Genomic DNA, 24,680 nt, shown 5'->3' with positions numbered 1-24,680 from the left:
CCCAAGTGCTGGGATTAAAGGCGTACGCCACCACACACGACTGAGGAACACTTTTTGATAGACTTTATTGGTTAGTATAGTTTTAGGTTCACAGGAAAATTGATCACTGTAGAGGTTGCCCATCATCCTTTGCTGTAGGCATGTACAGCCATCCTTATGAGCATTCTTCATCAGAGCACTGGGACGTGTTAGAATGGATGTTCAAACCCACACTGACACATCATAACCATACAGTTTATCATTTGCATTAGGGTCTATTTTTGTGTTTTATGTTCTGTAGCTTGTACATGTGTATAATGGCATGAGCTCACTGTTACATTGTTATACTGAGGAGTAGTTTTATTGCCGTCAGAGGATCTAATAGTTTTTGTTGTTAAGTTTTGGAATCGGGGTCTCATGTATCAAAGGCTGGCCTCACTTGCACAATATAGAGAGTTTGAACCTCTGATATTCCTGAGTATTACAGTAGTGTGCTACCATACCCAGTTTCAGAGAAGATACTTTTATGTACTGCCTTTTGCAGCACATATTATATTAGAACATACTTCCAGATCTGAAGTATAACTGAAGCATAATGAAATTCATTTGTGTTCAGTGTATATCTTGATGAGTAGTTGACAAGTGCATATCATGTATACATTGCCATAATGCTATTGAAGTACTAATTCTGTCACTCCCCAGTTTCATTATGTCATTTGAAAGTCATTCATCTCCCTATAAGTTATGTTTTCTTTCTTTTTTTTTTTCTTTTTTTAGTTTTTCGAGGTAGGGTCTCACTGTAGCCCAGGCTGACCTGGAATTCACTATGGAGTCTCAGGGTGGCCTCAAACTCACAGCAATTCTCCTACCTCTGCCTCCCAAGTGCTGGGATTAAAGGTGTGCGCCACCACGCCCAGCATAGTTATGTTTTCTTTCATTATGGTTTTGTGTCTCGCAACTTTATGTAAAATTGCACATCATAAATGCATATTTTTTATGACTGGCACGTTATCAGTTCTTTGTATTCCAGAGTCATATTTTATTATATGGGTATACCACAATGTGTGTGTGTGTTGTGTGTGTGTGTGTGTGTGTGTGCGCGCGCGTGCGTGCGCGCTTATGAGTGTAGACACATGTGTGCCATAGTGCAGGGAGATTAGAGCAAAGCATTTGGTATTTAAACTATTTAAAAATGTTTAGTAATAGATTACTTTTGTTTAGTTGATTCTGTAAACGTCAGTGATGCTGAATATCTTTTTTTAAAGAAGTATGCAGGGAACTGAACTCTGATCCTAATGTTTGTGGAGCAAGTTCTCTTAACCACTGAGCCAACTCCCTAGCCCTGAATATTTTTCCACGTGCTTATTTTCCATCCTTATATTGTCTTTAGAGAAGTGTTTGCTTAAGTAGTTTGTTTTGTTTGATTGTGTTGTTTTCTCAAGTGTTGGTGGTAGTTGGAATTTATATCCCCTAATAAACTTAGATGTTTTTATAAAAAGCTTGTCTTTTCTTCAGCCACCTGGCTGGAGATGTCACTGATTCCCATCCTAAAGGTATGCAGTGTGTTTGAGCTCTGCCTAGTGTCCCTATGTTTGTTTGTTTGTTTTTTCTGCCCATTTGTTCTTGCTTGGGGGTATCACTTTGAATTTATGAATGGATGCCATCGTCTTCCACCATTGTGGAACTTCCCCTGGATCTGTAAGCCTGAAATAAACCTCTTCCTCCCATAAACTGTGTCTGGTGTTTTCCAGCAATGTGGAGCTAAAACAGTTTTCTTTTGTGTATTTTAGATAGAAGTTTTTTATGGGTTATTTTCCAGAAGTTTTTTCTAACTTGGAGTATGGTTTTTCATTATCTTCTATTACTGCTTATAGTTTTATTTCACTTTGGTTAAGGGATAGACTTTGTAAGATTATATTCAGTTCTTTCTTATACTCTAGGGTTTGTACTTCGAGCTTGGTACTCTATTGTATAAATGCAGCACATTCACTTGAGAGTGGAGAACTGTACAGGTTTCAATTATGTCCTAGTAGTGAATGCTGTTCCATTCTTCTTGATCCATCGTGATATTCTGTCTACATTGTGTTTAACACAGAGGAAGTCTTTAAATATAATAATGGATTTGTCTGCTTTTTAATGTCTATCAATTTTTCCTTTTCATATTTCTTACCAGCATACCTATTTAGGATTATTGTTTGAGGGTTGTGAATAGATCTTTTAATTGAATCTTAATCTTTTTTTTTTTTTTTCCCTGAGGTAGTGTCTTACTCTAGCCCAGGCTGACCTGGAATTAACTATGTAGCCTCAGGGTGGCCTTGAACTCATGGTGATCCTCCTACCTCTGCCTCCCGAGTGCTGGGATTAAAGGCATGTGCCACCATGCCCAGCTGAATCTTAATCTTTTACAACTTTTCTTTCTTGATATGACTATTACAGTTGAGTAGCTTTTAACAATGTGCATGTATTGACACACAGTTTCTGGGAGTTAGGACTCTGGACTTGTTTCAATATTTTAAAAATGTACATATATTTCATATAAAACTTCTGTTTTACAGTTCTAAAGAGATTATAATACATTCAGATTTAAACTTGATATTTTCTGTTTCTTTTTACTCTGATGTTATAAACAAGCATAGGTAAGACAAAGATTGGAGTCTGTCATAGCTACTCAACATACTTAGCTCAGCAATCACAAATAACGTGTAAATGAATGGTATGGATATTTTTCTTTCTTTTTTTCCAATTGGTATGGATATCTTTCAATAAAATATTGTTTAGGAACATTAGCATTAGAATTGCATATAAGTTTAAGTGTTATGGAATATTATTCTTTTCCCCTTCATTTAAAATGTGAAAACCTTTCTTTTTTAAAAAGCAAATATTATTTATTTATTTGAGAGAGAGAGAGAAGGGGTGCACCAGGGCCTCTAGACACTGCAAATGAACTCCAGATGCATGTGCCCCCTTGTGCATCTAGCTTATGTGGGTCCTGGAGAGTCAAACCGAGATCTTTTGGCTTTGTAGGCAAATGCCTTAACCACTAAGCCATCTCTCTAGCCCCCATTCTTTTTTTATACTTTTTTTTTCCCCCAAGGTATGGTCTTGCTCTAGCCCAGACTGACCTGGAATTTACCATGTAGTTTCAGGGTACACTCATGGTGATCTTCCTACCTATGCCTCCTAAGTACTGGGAATAATGGCATGTGACACCATGTCCCACTTACCTTTTTAAACTTTTATTTTATTTTTATTTTTTTGAGAGAGAGAGAGAGAGAATGAATATGGGCATGTTAGGGTCTCCAGCCACTGCACGTGCTACAGATGCATGTGCCACCTTGTGCATCTGGCTTGTGTGAGTCCTGGGGAGTCGAACCTGTCCTTTGGTTTTGCAGGCCAACACTTTGACCACTAAGCCATCTCTCCAGCCTGTAAAAAGCATTCCTAAGAGTCCTACAAAAAAAATTGGCTTCTGGATTTGGCTTATGGCTATAGCTTGACAACCACTGTCTGATATGTTTCTTGGCACCCCCAGAGGGGGATGGAAAAGTCATTATCCTGAATTTTGTACTTATTCTTGTGCCTCTCTTATAATAATATATTATTTTAAGCTGGGCATGGTGGTGCATGCCTTTAATGCCAGCACTCAGGAGACAGAGGAAGGAGGATAGCCATGAGTTTGAGGCCACCCTGAGACTCCATAGTGAATTCCAGGTCAGCCTGGGCTAGAGTAAGACCCTAGCTCAACCCCCCCCCAAAAAAAAATTACTTTGTTTTGCTTTTTCATCTTGTTTTTTCAAGGTAGGATCTATTTTTGTTTGTTGCATAATTTAGTCGAAGAACTTCAGAATTTTATAAAATATGATGAAGTAACATTATTTCCCTTGAAAAATGTTATTTCCAGCCAGGTGTAGGGGTGCATGCACACCTTTAATCCCAGCACTAGGGAGGCAGAGGTAGGAGGATTGCTGTGAGTTTGAGGCTACCCTGAGACTACATAGTGAATTCCAGGTCAGCCTGGACCAGAGAGAGACCCTACCTCGAAAAAAAAAAAAAAAAAAAGTTCTTTCTGATACTTCATCTTTAGCCATACTGTATTTCTTTTACTAGTGGAAAATTGCCCTAAAATTCGTGCATATTGACTGTTAAACATTTAATTAATTCTTTTATTCATTTAGTGTTTACATCATTATTTGACCAATATATTAGGTATTAACAGTACAATATAAACAATAAAGGACATAGACAAGCAGACAAACAAGTAATAATAACTTTATTTAAAGATTAAGTCAAGTATTACATTAAGTTATATATTATCTCTGTATTAGTATGCTAAAGCTGCTATAACTAAGTACCAATAATGAAATGGCTTAAGTAACACAAGTTTATTATCTCACAATTCTGGAGGCAGAAAGTCCAAGGTCAGTCTGTCAACATGGTTATTTCTTCCTGAGGCCTTGGAGGAAGCATCTGTGTCATGCCTGTTTCCCACCTTTTGCTTTCCTTGGTATGTAGAATTTTCACCCTGACAGTCACCTTATTTTCACATACTGTTATTTATTCTTATGTGTGAGACAGTATTCATATTTTCCCTTTTTTAAAAAAAATTTTTATCTTTATTTATTTATTTGAGAGAGTGTAAGAGGTAGAGAGAGATTGAAAGAGAGAGAATAGGTATGCCAGGGCTTCCAGCCACTGCAAACCAATTTCAGGTGCATGTGCCACCTTGTGCATCTGGTTTATGTGGGTACTGGGGAATTTAAGTGAGGCCTTTTGGTTTTGCAGACAAGTGCCTTAACTGCTAAACTCCAGCCCATATTTTTCCCTTTTTATAAGGACACCAGTCATTTTACAAAATGTTACAACCTGATGACCTCATTTTGACTGTTAAAAATCTTATCTCCAAATCAGGTCAATTTGAGGTACTAAGTGTTAGACTTCAACATTTTTTTATTTTGGAATTTGTAGGGTACCCTATTCAAAACAGATCTTTTAGCTTTTACAACAATCCCATGTAACTGTTAAAATTTTGAGGTCTGGTCACACCATAGGGCATATTGCTATATCAAAACCTTAGCAGTCAGAAAATAGACTTTGCACACTTACAGAGATGATGGCATCTATTCCTTGCCCCATCTCTGTAGATAGAACAGAGATGGGAAATCCTATAACCTTCTATACATCAAAGCCACTTGAGTGGTTTAAGTGAGGGAAACTGAATCCTCATGGTGGTCCCAACCTCATTCAAAATGGGGCAATAGGCAGTTGACTTGGATGGCAAGGCAATCCACAATCAGTAACAAACTGACACGCCACATACCATCAGCAAGTAAAGCACTTCCAAGTGATTCCTTCTACTCACAGTAGCATTGGTCACAAAGCTCTGTGTCTTCCTTGTGTTCCACCTTGACTCAAATGTGAACAGTGGGCTGGAGAGATGGCTTAGTGGTTAAGCACTTGCCTGTGAAGCCTAAGGACCGCTGTTCGAGGCTCGATTCCCCAGTACCCACGTTAGCCAGATGCACAAGGGGGCACATGCGTCTGGAGTTCGTTTGCAGTGGCTGGAGGCCCTGGCATGCCCATTCTCTCTCTCTCTGCCACTTTCTCTGTCTGTCACTTTCAAATAAATAAATAAACATAAAACAAAAAATAATTAAAAAAAGAAAAAGAAAAAGAAATGTGAACAGTTCTGATGTCATTTGCCTATAACTCTTAGGAAGTCTTCCAACATAGCAGGTGGCCCAGGGAAGACACTCCATCCCAATTCAATAGCACCAGCAGGTACTGAGCAGGAGCTCTAGCAGCACCAGGAAAATGAAGCACATAAAGGCTATTGCACATGCTAAAGGCACCAAACTTCCACTGGACCGAAAGTCTGAGAAGTAATTTAGAGGCTATATGCTAAAATTAGACAAGATTAATTCTTGCTAAAATAGAAGACTTAAATAGGCTTGGGAGGCAGAGGTAGGAGAATTGCTGTAAGTTCGAGGCCACTCTGAGATTCCATAGTGAATTCCAGGCCAGCCTGGCTAGAGTAAAACCCTGCCTTGAAAAAAAAAGAAGACTTAAATAGGGAAGTTTTCAAACATAATAGCCAAAACTCAGCATATAATAAAAATCACTTGTCATACCAAGAACAAATACCACAACTTGAATGAGAAAAGACAGGGATCTGGATGTAATGGTTAATCTCTGGCAACCAGGATTTGGAATCACCATGGAAACAAATCTCTTGGCATGTCTGTTAGGGATTTTTTAGGCTAGAGTAATTGAGGTGGCATGACCCACCCTAACTTTGATGGTGCCATTCCATGGGCCGGGGTCCTGGACTGTATAAAAAGAAAGCTACTTAAATACCCACATTTATCTCTGTCTACTTCCTTCCTCCCTGCTAATGTGATAATGTGAGCTGGCTTCTTGTTCCTGCCATACTTTCCCTACTCTCTTGAACTCTACCTTTGGAACTATAAGCCAGAAATAAACCATTGCTTCCTTAAGATGCTTCTGGTCAGGTACTTTGTCCCGCTAATAAGTAACTGTTACATGGGACTATTGAGAGGTACATTTCATTCATATAATTTAGTTTCCTGTTTGATTCAAGTACTCTGTTCCGTTCTTTTTCCCTCTGTCATTTAGAGGCTTGGTGGCTTCCTGTGCTCTTAATGTTTGCTTTGTTTCCTTATTCTTGTTTAGTCTTTTCTTGAAATAAATTCTTTCCCAATTTCTTGTGACTCAGAATGTCTTCTTCCTGAGTGAAGGATTTCTTGAAGCAGAAGGTTGTGCAATGCTGTCTTTAATAGTCATGGAGTTCTCTAATTTGTACTTACCTTATTTCTGGACTGGAGAGATGACTAAGTGGTTAAAGGTGCTTACTTGTAAAGCCTGATGGCCCAGGTTCAATTCCCCAGTTCTTCCATAAAGCCAGGTGCACAAAGTGGCAGTTTGCAATGACAAGTGCCCATTCTCATTGTCTCTCTCAAATAAATTACTAAAAATAACAAAAGATCTTTATTTCTTCACCCCCCCCTTTATTTTGAGGTAGGGTCTCACTCTAGCTCAGACTGACTTGGGATTCACTATTTAGTCTCAGGGTGGCCTCGAACTCACAACGATCTTCCTACCTCTACCTCCCAAGTGCTGGGATTAAAGGCATGCATCACCATGCCCACCTTCTCTATCCATTTTAAAGGATAACTTTTCTGGATATAATAATCTTGGTTGGCAGTTACTCTTAGGGGTTATAATATAGTATTATATCCTTTCCTGGCTTTCATGGTTTCTGTGGAGTATTCTGTCTTAATTATGGTATATTTGTCTTCATTAGTAACTGAATATTAGTCTCATAACTTTTAATATTGTCTATTTTATACTCTTGGCATCTTATCTGTACTGTGATGTGGAGAAATTAACTTCTAGTCATGCATATTTGGGGTTCTAAAGGCTTCTTATACTTAAATGTCCACATTTCCCCCTAGATTTGCAGAGCAGGAAGGGGGGTTTCTCCTGTTATTTAAATGAATTGGTTTTCTGTGCCTTTAGTTGGTGTCTAAGCCCTTTGTACCAGGCATGCACAGCCTGTGGCCTACAGGTTTCTGAAGATATGGAGGCTACAATTGGACCAAAACCAGGTTTGATGAACCAGTAAGTTTATTGGGGTTATTTGGAGAAAAGTGGGTGAGGTTCTGCTTACAGGAGCAATGGATGACTCAAAGGGAACTAAGTTACCGAAAAGTTCACTCCATAGGTGATAGCTCATGGAAGCTGCATGTCTGGAGTTCACTGCACAAGCTGCTGGTCAGGGAGTCTCTTCCCAAGCAGTTGTTTTCCTTTTAAACCTTATAGGGGGCCCTGCAACCTTTCTCCAAGACTTGTTCACCTCTTGAATCTCCTGAGCTTTCTTCCTCCCTCTAGGAGGGAATATTTCAAATTTTAATTAACACTGGTCAAAGCCTGCCCTTCAACAGTTGCTTATCATTCATGTAATTGGAAAGTAGTCATGTGACCTTTTAAATTTCAGAATCCTCAGGCTTAAGGGGTTTCCAGAGCCTCCCTCCTCTCTTCAGGAGGGAGTATTCCAATGTGAAGGAATTTGATTTATAACAGCTACATAAGCTACAATGGCTGTTGATGGAATGAATTCCTGCCAGTGACTTCCTCAGACAGACCTAGCAGTACTGCATGCATAGAAACTGCCATCAACCGCTGCCACCTGCTAAGTCTGTGAACTGTCTGACTGGATGCTTCATTACATTACATTACAAGAGGTGTCCTGCCAAGAAACACACCTTATCTGTTTTGTTTTGTTTTAACCGCCATGCTGAAGAGGATTCTCCTTTCTTCCTGTGTTGCTTTGGACCAATATTAAGGTCTTTTGTTCCTCTTACAAATCTGAAGTTCTTATTTTTGGATTGCACCTGGTCTCTGTTTATCATTTATTATTGCACTCTTATGCTTTTCTACACCACCCTTCTCTTCGGACAGCCAACCACCTGTTGGTTGTGAACATGCAGAAATGTGCTGTGTGTTTCTACTATTCCATTTTCCTTTCCCAAGAATAGTAATTTTGACAACCTGATGGAAAGATAACCTCATTTGAATGACAGATTCTCATCTGAAACAGTCTGTGTGAATATTCAGTTCACCATCATCTACTCTCCTAAAACCCAGTGGATAACTTACATGTATCTTTTCAAAACTTATTTCACTCTTAACAGTGATAAAGTGGGTCAGAGGCTGTACCAACCTCATACCTTACTATTGCAGAAACTGAGGCAGGAGGATCATTTAAGCCCAGGACCTTGACATCAGATTTGGTAACATTGTGAGGACCTGTCTTCAAAAGCAGTAACAAAGCCCTTCAACCTTACTACTTTTATCCTTCTTCAACTACAGAATTCAGAGTTTATTAAACTGAGAGTTGAACAATTATACTTTTATGAAGCAATCCCTCAAACCCCTTCCAAACTTGATCTTATCTTTCTTTTTACAACATGATGTTATTAGCTTAATTATTGATCTCAGCCACCCAAATCAGCACACTGGAATTTCACTGGCATGTTACCAGTTCTGTTTCCTAACTATAATATATATGTATAATTTTATATTATATATAATACATATAATTTATAACTATCATTTATACCTTAGTGTCTCTTACAGCTCAGAGTTTCTTCTTTTGACTTACAAAGTTCTAAAACAATTTTACATTACTTCTATTGTCACTAAACCATTTATTTTGTGTGTGTGTGAGGAGGGTGTTGGGAAAACAAACCCAGGGCCTTGCAGTACTGGACAAGTGTTCTACCAAAGAGTTAGTTTGTCTGCCTCCCCCCACACCCCATGCCACTTTGCTTTTTTACACTGTAGTAAGTGTAAGAAATGATTTGTGCTATCAGTAAAAAAAAAAAAAAATCAGTCAGTATAATTATGGAAAAAAATCAGTTTTTGCTGGGCATAGTGCTATATACCTTTAATACCAGTACTTGAGAGGCAGAGGTAGAAGGACCGCCAAGAGTTCGAGGGTACCCTGAGACTCCATAGTGTATTCCAGGTCAGCCTGGGCTAGAGTGAGACCCTACCTCAAAAAAAAAAAAAAATCAGTTTTTACTATAAGAATACATGTAGTCATTCATACATACAAATTCAAGATATTTTAGAAGGTAATACTCTTAAATTTTGTGTTCCTTCTTTTAAATTTATGCACCACTTTGTGCATCTGGTTTTTATTTATTCAGTTATTTATTTTTTCTTTAAGAGCAACAGACAGAGAAAGAGGGAGGGAGGGAGGGAGGGAAAGAGGGAAGGAGAGATAGAAAGAGAGAGAGAGAGAGAATGGGCATGCCGTGGCCTCCAGCCACTGCAAATGAACTCCAGACACATGTGCCCCCTTGTGCATCTGGCTTTCATGGGTCCTGGGGAATCGAGCCTCCAACCAGGATCCTTAGGCTTAACAGGTAAGCGCTTAACTGCTAAGCCATCTCTCCAGGTTAGGAATATTTTCTTTATTTTTTTAAGCTTTCTGGTGAAACTATTATATTTTTATGAGAGATTTATGTGTACATCTTCCAGTTAATGAATCAAAACAATTTTCAAAGAAAATGTTAATTGTAAAATTTGTAATTTCTCAAAAAAAATATTTGACTCATTTTGGAAACTGGGGGTGATCTTGGAAAATGCATTAAATTACAATGGGATTAGAAACCAGATTTTTAAGATGTTTAAAAAAAATGAGCCGGGCGTGGTGGCGCACGCCTTTAATCCCGGCACTCGGGAGGCAGAGGTAGGTGGATTGCCATGAGTTCGAGGCCACCCTGAGACTCCATAGTGAATTCCAGGTCAGCATGGGCTAGAGTGAGACCCTACCTCGAAAAACAAAACAAAACAAAAAAAATGGATGGCAGTCAGGAAAATGGAGATGGTGAGTAGAAAAGTATGCTTCCCACAAGATGATTTTAAAAAAAAAAGCTTTAGGGCTGGAGAGATGGCTTAGTAGTTAAGGTACATGCCTGTGAAACCTAAGGACCTAGGTTCAATTCTCCAGGTCCCTAGTAAGCCAAATACACATGGTGGCACATGCATCTTTAGTTCATTTACACTGACTAGAGGCCCTGGTGTGCCCATTTTCTCTCTTGTGCTCTCTCTCACTCTCTCTGACTCTAATAAAAATCAATTCATTTTTTAAAAAAAAAATCATTATATGTGCTTAAAAGGCGCCTGTGTGCTCATCTCAGGGTTGCCATTTTGTATGAATGGTTGACCCTGTATGCTGGCTGATTATGCAGAATAAACGTTCTTTGCTTTTACATACCCTCCCAAAAAAGAGCATTAGATAGAGAAATTAAAGTAATATATTTGAAGTTAAAGAACTTTAAATTTGATAATTTTGTTAAAGCATATTAATAATTTCCAGTAAAATAATTCAATGTTAATAGTAAATCACATTTGAAAATTAGTCATTTTGTGCCTGGTTGCGATTATTTATACTAAAGGACATGCCTGAGAGTAGTTTGATTTAGGTACTATAATTAATTAATAACCAGCACATTTGTTGATATCAGAAGTAGTAGACACAAGTATTTTTGTGTATGGCATAGAAGTAGACTGGTACTTTTTTAAAGACGAAATTATTAATATGGGGTTAAGCACTAAAGCAGTTTTTTTTAAATTTATTTTTATTTTTTTGTTTATTTTTTTGAAAGCAACAGAGAGAGAAAGAGGCAGAGAGAGAGAGAATGGGTACGCCAGGGCCTCCAGCCACTGCAAATGAACTCCAGACGCATGTGCCCCCTTGTGCATCTGGCTAACGTGGGTCCTGGAGAATTGAGCCTTGAACAGGGGTCCTTAGGCTTCACAGGCAAGCGTTTAATCACTAAGCCATATCTCCAGCCCTAAAGCAGTTTTTAAAACTTCTGGTCCCTTCTTGAGTAATTATGCGTGAAGTTCACTTTCTTCTGTTTCACTTACCAAAATGACCATAGGACAGTGCCAGAGTTCACTGTTACAGTATAGCTGGTAGAAATGGCTGGTATCTGCCAAAAGAAACACGTAGCACATGGCTTTTCCTAGGCAGGAGGGCAACGCAGCCTCAGGCATGCTTTAAACTTAGTACATTACATGGCAAACAGGGACTCCTGCAGAACCTGGCAGCTATGTATGGAGGCAGGCCCAGCTCTGCAAGAGGAGGGAAGCCAAGAAACCAAGAGGAAGAGGTATGCGTCCCGCATGTTCAGTACCTCGTCACACAGCCATTTTTGAGTTTTATTGCCTTCTGTTCCTGCATGGTTTAAAAGCTTAACAATTATTTGAAGATTTTTGTAAGTCCAAAAGACCTGTTAATATGTTTTGACTGACCTGCTGTGCCATAATTTTGCCCATAACTATTATTCAGTCTTCTGAGTTTCAATTTCTTTTGATCAGTTTAAAAATTTGTAATTATAACATATTTCTTGCTTTTCAGAAATAAATTGCTTTAACTTAAGCACTTGAAAGCTAATATTCCATTTCCATTAACCAAATTTTAGAACTTTTGTTTCTTGAATTCAGATTAATACTCTTCCATAAATTAAAAGATTGTCTTAATATAAATGTTCCTTTAAAATGAATATGTTTGGTGTTTTTCTTCTTCTAGGTTTATCTGGCAAGACTGAGGCAAATAAGACTACAGAACTTCAATGAGCGCCAGCAGATTAAAGCCAGATTGCGTGGGGAAAAGGCACGTTGAAAATCATTTTGAAAACAATATATTTTATTTATTGGAGAGAGAGAAAGAAGGAGAGAGGGCAGGAGGGAAGAGAATGGGTGTGCCAGGGCATCTAGCCACTAGTGAACTCCAGATGAATGCACCCCCTTGTGCACCTGGCTTACATGGGTCCTGGCGAATTGAACCAAGATACTTTGGCTTTGCAGGCAAACACTGTAATCACTAAGCCATCTCTCCAGCCCTGAAAATCACTTTTTAAAAAGTAATTGAATAATGTTATAATGGACTAAGATTTTTTGATTTTTTTTGAGGTAGGGTCTCACTCTGGCCCAGTGACCTAGAATTAACTATGTAGTCTCACGGTGGCCTCATAGTCAGCGATCCTCCTGCCTCTGCCTCCAGAGTGCTGGGATGAAAGGCATGCGCCACCACCCCCAGCTCTAATAACAAAAAAGTAAAACTGGGGCTAGAGAGATGGCTTAGCAGTTAAGTGCTTGCCTAAGAATCCTGGTTTGAGGCTCAATTACCCAGGACCCACGTTAGCCAGATACACAAGAGGGCACACACGTCTGGAGTTTGTTCACTGTGGGTGGAGGCCCTGGCGTGCCCATTCTTTCTATCTGCCTCTTTCTCTCTCTATCTGTTGCTCTCAAATAAATAAACAAAAATAAACAAAAAATTTTTAAAAAGTAAAACTATTTAAAAATGATAATCAAATATCAGAAAATTGCAGATAGGGCCATAGTAAATCTTATATGACTTAAAATTAATAAGACCATTTGTTGAAGAGGAAATCTGAAAAGAAAATGTACTTATTGTTTATGAAAGGATCAAGGTACATTTCATATCACCCTCTGTTTGCCTTTCTGCTCCATGACCATAGAGTAGAGGTGGTAGTTGTGAAGGTTCCTGCAGCTTTCTCTTTGAGAAATCTGGGAGAAAACTAATGGTATTGACTGATTTCCATTTCGTACTTCAGGTATCAGCTTTTGCAGGTTCTCTCACGGAACTCTGTCCTGAGCGTGGCAATATCTATTAACTGGTGTGCGCATTTATGTGTTTTGTAGAAAGAAGTTGACCATGCCGAAGGACAGGAAGCAAGTGAAGAAACTGACTCTAGGCGCAAAAAAATGGACTCCTTAAAGGTGTGCACTGAAATCAGTACAGTGTTGCTCAGGGAAACTGAAAGCAGAGGCAGAAAACTTTGTTCTTAACTTTCAGGTAGTTAGATCACTTCCTTCTCTTGATTTTTCATTCACCTTGTGGTTTCTGGAATAGTGCTTATAACCCTTTATACCTTATTTGTAACGAACAATTAGATGAAATCATGGCATGAGTATGTAAAACTATGTCACATGTGATTCTACAGGAGGCTAAGGCAGGAGGAATGCCATGATGTGGTGGCCAAGCTGTGCTGTATAGCAAAAATTTGCCTCAAAAAAAAAGCAACCTCAAAAACAAAATGTTCAGTTATCCATTTCTGTGATGATGAATTATTTATAGCAATTATAAAATTTTTTTGTGTGTTTGTTTTTTCGAGGTAGAGTCTCACTGTAGCCCAGGCTGACCTGGAATTCACTATATAGTCTCAGGGTGGCCTCAAACTCACAGCAATTCTCCTACCTCTGCCTCCCAAGTGCTGGGATTAAAGGCGTGCACCACCACACCTGGCTTCACTTATAAATTTTTACATTTAAAAGAATTTACATTTTAATTTCCATTCTAATGTACCTGCATTTATTTTCACTCAGCAAATATTTATTGAGCACCTATTGTCTGTCATACCTGATTCAACATGCTGGGGATATAAACTGAGCTTACCTTTTTTTTTAGTTTTTCGAGGTAAGGTCTCACTCTAGCCCAGGCTGACTTGGGATTCACTATGAAGTCTCAGGCTGGCCTCAAACTCACTGTGATCCTCCTACTTCTGCCTCCCGGGTGCTGGGATTACAGGCGCGCGCCACCACACTGCCTTGAGCTTACATTTTTGTTCTGGAACATACTTACTACACATCTTACTAGACCTGGAGTGGGGGGGTGATGATCATGTACTGGTTTTCTGATCTTGTTAATTGCTTTTATTTTCAGGCCCAAGCAAATATACGCGCTGCTGTATTGAAAGAACAACTGGGACGAAAACGAAAGGAAGCATATGAGAGAGAAAAGAAAATGTGGGAAGAGCATGTAAGCTTTGGCTCATGTTGTTAATCTGCCTTGAGTTCATGTCCTTAGGTGTCTCAGTGGAAAATCAGCTTTATAATTTTGTAAATATTGTGGTACTGTGATCAAACCCAGAGCCTTCCTCTGAAGATCAGAAAAGAAAAAGAGTGTCAGATGAAAGGGAGTTCTCCACTTGCTGGATTTTTGAGGTTGAAGAGGAAAACATCAGCAGTTGAAGAACACAGAAAAGTTACTACGTGTCTACAGCCATATCACCCTGAACACACTTGATCTCCTCTGATCCTCAGAAGCTAAGCAGGGTTGGGCCTGGTTAGTACTTGGATAGGGAAAAAAAAAAAAAGCTACTACCTAAAATGATACTGAATAATATAAGAATCTACTAAGAAATCCTCAGTGTTATTTCTGACTTTTAGGGTTCTAGTTTTTTATTCACTCTCTTATATCTAATTGATTCATTTTCTTTGGGGATGTGATGGGAAGAGCATCACCTGTATTAGTGGATGGATTATTAAGAAACATAATCACATTAACCCATACACATAAGAAACTTGAAAAGTTACTTAAAAGGTTGGTAAAAATTCCTCATGACAGCCCCCTTCCTCTTCATGTTCCTCCTCCTCTTTCACTCTCATTTCTCTCCTTCAAATATAAGGAGAATTTGCCACTGGTTTATAATGCTACCTCCAGGTTCTATTAGTGCCTATGAGCACTAGAGAATGAATGTGTAGCATATGTGCCTCGGGCTGTATTTTCTCCTGTACATCCCCTTCCTTTACTTCATTGTATTGGTGTTTATGAATTGAGAGCATAATTTATTACAGGACTCCTCCTTCACTTTGCCTTCGTTCTCCTTTTCCATCTGTTTCCCGTAGTCACATGCTCTCCTTTCACTTACCACATCAGATATGGGATTTTCCATTTATGGTAGCAGGTCTGTTCCCAAGTTTTGGGATTGGAATATTTTCAATTTTCAGATTAGGAATGCTAAGCCTATATTGGTTCCTTGAAGAGTGATACTCTACAAATTTGATAAATTTGGCCACATATCTTTAGGATTTATAAAACTACATGTGGAATTATTTTATATTCAAAATATGAAATCAGGCCCTTTGAATCTTTTTATAGCAGGCAGGAAATCCTTACTAATTAGTCATCATTTAGAGATGAAATGATATTCTTTGGTATATGTCTTAAATGTAAGTAGACTTATACTTTCATGTGTTTATAAAGCTGGCCTTGTTTTTTTTAATGAAATTTTGATTTTTGTCATTTGGTGGCACTATTGGTTAACTTTTTAGCACATAGTAAAATGGATCTATGAAATAGAGAATTTTACAGTGATAATTAAAACCTTTGTGGAAATATAAGTGATGCAGATATTTTTTAAAGTTATGAATTTATGAGAATATAGCTAGTGGGGAAAAGGCTTCTGTAGCATTACTTTAATCTTGACTTCCTAGAGCTGGGGATGTACATAGATAAGAAGTAGAGCCCTAGCCCTTGGGCTCAACCTGTAATACCACTGAAAGACAAAAACAAAAGCTTCTGAGCCAGGAGTGTGAGGTACATGTCTGGAATCCCAGCACTTGGGAGACTGAGGCCCAAGTTAAAAGCCATGATACTGGGCTCAAAGTAAGCTGGAGGCCATCCTGGGCAACATAGCCCAAACCCTGTCTGAAAAAGAAACACACATACATACGGGGGTAAGACGGTAGGGAGATCTGATTTATGAAAATTTTAGGTCAATGTTTTAGTCCTGCTGCAAATTTAAAATTTAAAAACTATTCTTGGAAGGAAATAAATATTTTGGATTTAGCCATGTGGTTAATTTTGTTAAAAAAAAAAAAAAAAAAGAACAAGGTCTTTTAAAAATTGCTTAAATTTATTTGAGAGAGGTAGAGAATGGGTGTGCCACAGCTTCTAGGTGCTACAAACAAACTCCAGATACATGTGCCAACTTGTGTATCTGGCTTATTTGAGTCCTGGGGAATTCAGCCTGGGTCCTTTAGTTGTATAGGCAATGTGCCTTAACTGTTAAGCCATCTCTCTAGTGCCAGAAGATGATTCTTTTTTAGTTTTAAGAATTTTCTCTTTTGTCATGATGTTTTAGTGTAATTAATTTGGTTGGTTTTTTTTTTTTTTTTTGTTACTTTGTCATATTTGGTCACCTTTCTTAATTAATATTTTCTCCTTTGAAAATGAAATTATTACTTTCTGTATGTGACTATTTTTATTTGTTTTTGCTGACAACTTCTATACTTACAGACAATAAACCCTAGTAATTCCTTCCCTGTCTATTTTCTCAGTTTAAGAATAGCTTCTATTGAGCTCTTTCTGTCCGCATATAATCACAATTTGTAGTTAATCTGAACATCTTTGGTTTCATAACCCTGTCCCTGATTGTTTAACCTAAAGCAATCTTAACATAGATTTTTGTCTCTGTTACAATGGGTTTCTCTTAGAGTTGAGATTAATATAAAATACTTTTACTCAATATAATTTATAGTATACTTATAAATATAAGGTCAAGAAAGATAGCTTAGTGGTTAATAACAGTTGCTTAGCAAAGCTTGCTGACCTGGGTTCAGTTCCCCAGTATCAGTGTAAAGCCAGGCATTCAGTGTGTCTGGAATTAATTTGTATTTTCAAGCGGCCCTCGTATACCCATATACATTGTTTCAGTCTGTCTGCCTATCTCTCTCTCTGTCAAGGAAACATACATATGTATAGTATATTTTATATATATATGTATATATATAAATCACTGCCTCTTTCTCTTAAAAAATAAAATTCAAAGATATATATTTTTTTAAGTATATGTATATATAGGCATATATACATATTAAAATATTTATTTAAGAGAGAGAAAGAGGCAGACACATAGTGCATATGGGTATGCCAGGGCTTCCTGCCACTGCGCAAGATAAGATGTGTCACTTAGTGCATCGGGCATTATATGGGTACTGGGGAATTGACTTTCAGTTACTAGGCTTTGCAGGCAAATGCCTTAACTGCCAAGCCATCTCTCCAGCCCTGTTTTTTAAGTTGTTGTTACTGTTATTATTATTATCATTATTAGAGATAGGGGGAGAGAGAGTGAGGGAGAGAATGGGCATGGCAGGGCCTCTAGCCGCTGCAGACGAGCTCCAGACACATGCACCACCATGTACATCTGGCTTATATAGGATCTGGAGAATTGAACTTGAGTCCTTAGGCTTCTCAGGCAAATGCTTTAACTGCTAAGCCATCTCTCTAGCCCTAGCCCTATTTTTTTTTTTTTTTGGAAATAAAGGGTTTATTATGGTTTACAGACTCGAGAGGAGCCCCCACGATGGAAGGGGAAAACGATGGCATTAGCAGAGGGTGGGCATCACCTCCTGGCCAATATCAGGTGGACAACAGCAGCAGGAGAGTGTGCTGAACACTGGCAAGAGGAAGCTGCTAGCCCTATTTATTAAAAAATATATATATAAGGTTGTTGGGCATGGTGGCGCACGCCTTTAATTCCAGCACTCGGGAGGCAGAGGTAGGCAGATCTCTATGAGTTCGAGGCCACCCAGAGACTACATAGTTAATTCCAGGTCAGCCTGGACCACAGAGAGACCCTACCTTGAAAAATAAAAGAAATTTAAAAAAATATGTATGTATGTATCTAGCCAAGGATTGGGGAGATGCAGCCCTTGACACATTCATAAGAGGGCCTGAGACCACTTGAGTTTGATTCCTCAGGACCTACATAAACAATTGGCCATGGCATCACACAATTGTAACCCCAGCCTCATGAGGAGCAGAGACTAAAGGTTCATAAAAACCCACAGCTCTGTATTAAGAGAGAATGTCTCAGAAAAATAACAAGATGAGTGGTGGAGGAAGGGACAACTGATCTTTTCATCTGGCTTCTGTACTTCAAGTGCATCTGCACATGCAGGTACATAGAATACCGACACAAACACACAACAAAAAGAAAAAGTATCTAAAGTCAAAATAAGTAATTATCACTTGCCTTATATAACTTTTGCCATATGTATACATACATACATACATACATACATACAAATTTGGTTTTTCAAGGTAGGTTCTTACTCTGGCCCATGGTGACTTGGAATTCACTATGTAGTCTCAGAGTGTCCTTGAACTCACGGCCATCCTCTTACCTCTGCCTCCTGAGTGCTGGGATTAAAGCCATGCACCACCACACCTGGCTAATTTTGCTATTTTTAACTGGGAATAAAAGCTTGCATTTTAACTAAGGAAAGCTAAATATTGTCTAGAGGAATAATTTTAAAAATTTGTAATTCAGGGACTGGAGAGATGGCTTAGCAATTACAGACACTTGCCTGCAAAGCCCAACAACTGGAGTTCAGTCTCCAAATACCCATGTAAAGCCAAATGCACAAATTGGGACATTGATAGACAGTAGAAACCAGTTATTTGAGCATCGTGACATGTAGTTCTGTTTACATATGAGACTAGAGGTTTTTCTTTTGGTTTACTTCTTTTTCCAACATGCATCACGGTGCTTTGCTTAATAAATACGGAATGTGAAAACCCTCTCTATGTACCAGAGATAGACAGTGATCTTGGAACCTTCTTTTTTTCTTCTGTAAATATGATGTCTCCAACATATTGAATACTTTTTTTCAACAGTTGGTGGCTAAGGGAATAAAGAATTCTGATGTTTTGCCACTTTTGGGACAGCATGAAACAGGTGGCTCTCCATCAAAGCATCAGATAAAACCTGGTATTTCTGTGGCTGCAGCTTTGAAAGAAGTGTGTTTGGTAAGTTTTATAAAGTTTAGTACTTCCTAAAGTCAAAAGATATTTAAAGTGAAATTCTATAAATTAACTCTTAATGCTTTCTCTTTTTCCTGTGGAAGAAAAGAACTTGTTAAAAATATTTTTGGCTGGATGTGGTGGTGCACACCTTTAGGAAGCATCTGCTGCTGAGGCTTCTGAGTTGTACAGTCTCAGATCAAAAGTATGTAAGGCTGGGCGTGCTGGCGCACGCCTTTCATCCTAACACTCGGGAGGCAGAGATAGGAGGGTCATTGTGAGTTGGAGGCCACTCTGAGACTACATAGTAAATTGCAGATCAGTCTGGGCTAGAGTGAAGCCTTACCTTGAAAAACCAAAAAACAACAACAACCAAAAAGTATTTAAGAAAAAGATGTGTCATGTGTATATGTAATTAGACCTATGATGTACCGTCTGTATCACTGTCATTAGACACTATAGCAGCTATTTGCATAGCATTCCACTGTATTAGGCATTGTAAACAGTGTAGAGATGAGTTGGTAATGAGGTTGTACATAGGTTATATACACATTTTAGGGCATGGTTATATACATGACAGTTGAACACCTGTAGACTTTGGTGTTAGAGGGTTAGAGTGGTCCTGGAAGCCATCCTTCACAGATTCTGAGGAGTTACTCTATAGAAAAATGACTCTCTTCAGATTTTTAAAAAAATATTGAACATAATGCTGCTGAAAATTACTCCCAAACCCTCATGGATGACACATTTTTTTAAGTTATATCACTTTCTTAACTAACTATAGGAATGAACTCAACACATAGTCAGCACCTGTGACTTTTATTTAAGATTCTTTTATTTATTTATTTATTTATTTATTTATTTATTTATTTATTTATTTATTTGAGAGTGACAGACACAGAGAGAAAGACAGATAGAGGGAGAGAGAGAGAATGGGCGCACCAGGGCTTCCAGCCTCTGCAAACGAACTCCAGACACGTGCGCCCCCTTGTGCATCTGGCTAACATGGGACCTGGGGAACCGAGCCTCGAACCGGGGTCCTTAGGCTTCACAGGCAAGCGCTTAACCGCTAAGCCATCTCTCCAGCCCAAAATATTTCTTTTTTTTTTTTTTCTTTTTCAAGGTAGGGTCTCATTCTAGCCCAGGCTGACCTGGAATTCACTATGGAGTCTCAGGGTGGCCTTGAACTCACGGCGATCCTCCTACCTCTGCCTCCCGAGTGCTGGGATTAAAGGCGTGCGCCACCACGCCCGGCTTCTTAAGATTCTTTAAGACTTTGCAGGGACAGAGGTTATTGACTTACAGAGTTTTTACAGGCTTTGTGTTTGTCTTGAAAATAGACTGAGTAGGAAAATTAAGTTTCTTTATCATTCTGCAGAACTTCATGTAAGGAACTATTGTTCTTGAGTAGGTTTTGTCTCTTTCTTGTAATAACTTTGCATGTGCAACCTTGTCCACTTCAACTCTAGATACCACTGTGTGGTTTCCTTCCTGGTACCCCGTCTTATATCTCAAGCAGCTGTTCATCTCTCTGATTGTAGCAACTGCTAATTCCTGACGACTTTGCTGGGTAAAATTCTCCTTGCCTCATTTACCCGCATTACTTAAACCTGATCACTATACTTTTTAATATTATTTCAAATACAAAATTTGAGATAATCCATGTAACTAAATGGTTTTTCTGATTATTGTATTTCTAAACATTGCTTATATAAAATATTGAACGTTGCTTACTCTGAGTCTTCTAAATGCTATTGCTTTCATAACCTCCATAGTAACTAATTTTTCCTTTTCATATATTTTTAAATGCAGAGCTGTCTAGATTACCTTCATTATATTAATTGGAAGCAAATTTTATATTATTAATGGTGTAAATGAGCAGAACTCATTTTTGTTACCCTCTTAACTGAGGGGGAAACAGTTCTCAATTATGTTTATAATACTATGGTTTAGAAGGTATATATATTCAAAATAACATAGTCTAACCAGAATTACTTTACCTAACAAAAACTTGGCTAGGCTAAGGATTCAGCTCTGATGATGCAGTATTCGCATGAGGCCCTGGTTTCACCCAACACTGTATTCTAAAAAAGAAGAATAGCAGCAACAAAGACCTTTCTCTAGCTCTATTTACCAAAGTATTTAAGGTTTTCTTTATTTCCACCATTTCCTTTAAATCATCAAAAAATTATATTCCAGAGATGAAGAAGAACTACTTGAATGTAAATAACAATCCAAAAATATGACAATAATTGAGAATTTGACCCTTCTTCTTAAGTTTATTGTTTGATAATATTTAAATGTTCATCATTGCTGATAATGAACAAAGCTGTATTAACATTTTACAGGAGTAAAAACTTTACAACTTTTAATGAAAAACCAAATGTAACAAAAGCACCAGCTACTTTAGCATAGACTTCTAAGCAGGCATCATTTCTTACTCTGTAACTATCTGTTTAAAGGACAGAAATTTAACTGATACCCAAGAAACTTCAGAAGAAACTCAGAAAAGCAGCAATGCCATTTCAGTAAGTACAATCTTCAGAGATTTGATGTCAAGACATTGTATTTAATCATATGCAAATTAAAATCTTAACAACTGTTTCAGAGTAAGCGAGAAATACTGCGTAGACTAAACGAAAACCTTAAAGCCCAAGAAGATGAGAAAGGGAAGCAGGTTCCCTGTGAATCTTGTGAGATCTCTGATGGTCATGAAGATGCCAGAGAGAGCAAAGAAGAGAAATCCACTTCCTCTGATCGCAAGAAGTGGGAGGTTGGAGGTCAGCTTGTGATCCCCCTGGGTGAAGTGACACTGGATACATCCTTCTCTTCAACTGAAAGTATATATGAACATCTTCCTGTCCTATTCTGCTTTAGAGCCACATACACTTAGACTGACACTGATGAACCAATACACTGAGGGTTTAAGAATGGTGTACAATGAGCTGGAGGGATGGCTGAGCAGTTAAGATGTTTGCTTGCAAAGCCAAAGAACCCAGGTTCAATTCCCCAGGACTCATGTTAGCCAGATGCACAAGAGGTCGCATGTGTCTGGGGTTCATTTGCAGTGACTAGAGGCCCTGGCGTTCCCATTCTCTTTCTCTCTCCCTCTTTCTCTGTCAAATAAGTGAATAAAATAAAATGAAATAAGAAAAGAAATGGTGGATGAGCTCTATACATCTTCCCCCTGGAGAGGAAAAGTGCTACTGCTAGGGTAATGTAAAGAATGGGGGGAAAGGTTTAGGATTAGAAGAATAACATAAATTTTATACATGCATTTATAGTGTGAAAAAAATCCAGTGAAACATATTTAAAGTGTATTGCTGGAACCCCTTATGCCATGTGTTAAGTTAATTTATTACTAAAAGTAATTTGCTTTTGTAAAACAGTATCTCACTATGTATTCTAGGCTGTCCTCAAACTGGAGATATTTCTGCCTCAGTTCCCCACATTATAGGTGTGTGGCAACATGTCCAGCCCTTGTTTTGTTTTGTTTTTTGTTTTCTTTTTGAGACATCTCACGGTGTAGTCCAGGTAAACTTCAAACGTATCATGGTCCTGCCTCTGCCTTCTGCCTTCTGATTGCAAGAATGAAGGATATGTGTCACCATGCCAGCTGTTCCACTAACTGCTAGTGAGACCAGAGCAGTGAACTTTGATCAGATCTCAGAAAGGCCCCTTTGGCACGGAGGAAGGGTATGGAGAAGATCTGATTTAATAATTCATTTATCCAGCAAGAATTCCTGAGTGCTCACTGTTCTCCGACAGGAGATAAGGCAATGAACAGAACAGAGTATGTGCACATCTGATAATAAAAAGTCTAATCTTAAGCACTTTTTATAAGTATTTTTGTCAAATTCTTTTTGATTATAGAAAAATCCAAAGATTTTTTTGTTTACTTAATAATTCTTTGTTATCTGTTATATGTCAGCCACTGTTAAGCCATAGGAAGATGATGGTTAAGGCATTATACCTAAGGGTATAGTGGGAAGGGAAACAATGAGCAAGGCAATTGTAGCTAGTAAATGATACTCTAGTAATAATCTTGGGCTACTGGAAAAATGTTTAGGAGAGCATAAGCCACTCTTAGTGGGTCAAGTATGGCAGTCAGGTTTGCAATGCTGGCAGAAAGCAAAAGCTGACCAAGAGCAGCTTTTGGAGGGAAAAAGGGTGTGGTGGTTTGAATAGAATAGATAGCCCCCAGTACATTCAGTTGTTTGTTTGTAGTTTGCATCTGTAGCCACCTGGCTGGAGGCAGTATCACTGTGTGGATCTTAGGGTGTAGTGGTGGGTTTCAGATTTCAGTCTAAAGATATGCAAAGTGTGCCTAGCAGGAGTTTGTGTTGCTTTTTGGCTTTTGGCTTGTGCTTTCTCCTCCCCCCCCCCCCCACCCCGGTTGATCCTGTGAAGGCAGGCCAGCTTCTTCTGCCATTTATGGAACTTCCCCTGGATCTGTAGGCTTCAATAAATATCCCTTCTTCCATAACTGTGTCTGGTCTGGAAGTTCATCTCAGCAAACCTGAATCTGTCTGCTACAAGGGGGGTTTATGTTGGCTTATAGGCTCAAGGGGAAGTTCCAAGATGGTAGGGGAAGATGATGGCATAAGCAGAGGGTGGACATGAACCCCTAGCCAACATAAGGTAGACAGTAGCAACAGGGGAGTGTCCCAAACACTGGCATAAAGAAACTGGCTATAACACTCATAAGCCTGCCCCCAACAATACACTGCCTCCAGGAGGCATTAATTCCCAAATCTCTATCAGCTTGGAACCTACCATTAAGGACACCCAAGTTTATGGGGGACACCTAAATCAAACCACCTCATCAAGGAAGTGATTTCTGGAAAATATGATGTGCTTAGTGAAGGCAAAAGTTTGCTAATCCAAAGCAAAGTAGAAAGTTTGGGCAAAGAATGGCCAAGACCAGTACTAAGAGCATATGAAGCTGGGGTGGGTGGGTGTAGGTATAGTTCAATATAGCCAGCTCAAACTCAAATTTCGTAACAAGGAAAATCGAGCTCAACACTTTGGAAGGGTTAAGCAGAGCCATTTCACAAAGGGTCTTATATGTTGACTTCACCAAATGAATAGACTCCTCTCTTTGTGGAGGGAAGACTTTAAAATGAGGGTTGCCTCTCTAAATGAGCAAATAATATTATTTTAGGTTTTGTAACCCTTGTACTATCAGTTACAACTCCTCAACCTTGACATTCAAGGGATAGAGTATCAGTGCATGTGAGCATAGCTTTGCTTACAGTAAAAATTTTGTGTGTAGACACTGAAATTTGACTTTTATTTAATTTCCTTGTATCTTCTCTTCTTCGTAGATGACTTATTCCATTCCTGTCAAGAATGTTCATAATTGCTTCCTGGAGCATTTTGATACCTGTTCTTAATTTTTTGTTGTAGAATTACACCATCTGTGTTATATTGATTATCTGCTACAACAATTACAATTTTCAGATTTTTAAAAATTTCTTTTTTTCTAATTTTATTTATTTGCAAACAGAGAGAGATAGTGAGGAGACAGAGGGAGAATGGGTGTACCAAA

General features: G+C 38.5%; 1 protein-coding gene across 6 annotated transcripts in view; it reads left to right on the top strand.

The window, feature by feature from the left end:
• Nek1 (NIMA related kinase 1) overlaps nt 1-24,680 on the top strand; it is a 176,937-nt gene that overhangs the window by 100,174 nt on the left and 52,083 nt on the right. For 3 of the 6 annotated variants that reach the window (XM_045153373.1, XM_045153380.1, XM_045153387.1), the window contains 3 exons: nt 11,601-11,684; nt 12,104-12,187; nt 13,243-13,389. In XM_045153373.1, coding sequence (XP_045009308.1) covers nt 11,601-11,684; nt 12,104-12,187; nt 13,243-13,389 — 315 coding nt within the window. Of the gene's footprint in view, nt 1-11,600; nt 11,685-12,103; nt 12,188-13,242; nt 13,390-14,263; nt 14,360-19,003; nt 19,136-21,591; nt 21,658-21,737; nt 21,970-24,680 lie in introns of those variants that run through there. The other 3 variants (XM_045153392.1, XM_045153383.1, XM_045153398.1) reach the window with 2 other exon arrangements.

Source organism: Jaculus jaculus, chromosome 1 (genome assembly GCF_020740685.1).
Source record: "Jaculus jaculus isolate mJacJac1 chromosome 1, mJacJac1.mat.Y.cur, whole genome shotgun sequence".
NCBI classification, from domain to species: Eukaryota; Metazoa; Chordata; class Mammalia; order Rodentia; family Dipodidae; genus Jaculus; species Jaculus jaculus.
Note: the sequence above shows the minus strand (reverse complement) of the source record. Positions and strands in the feature narration are given on the sequence as shown.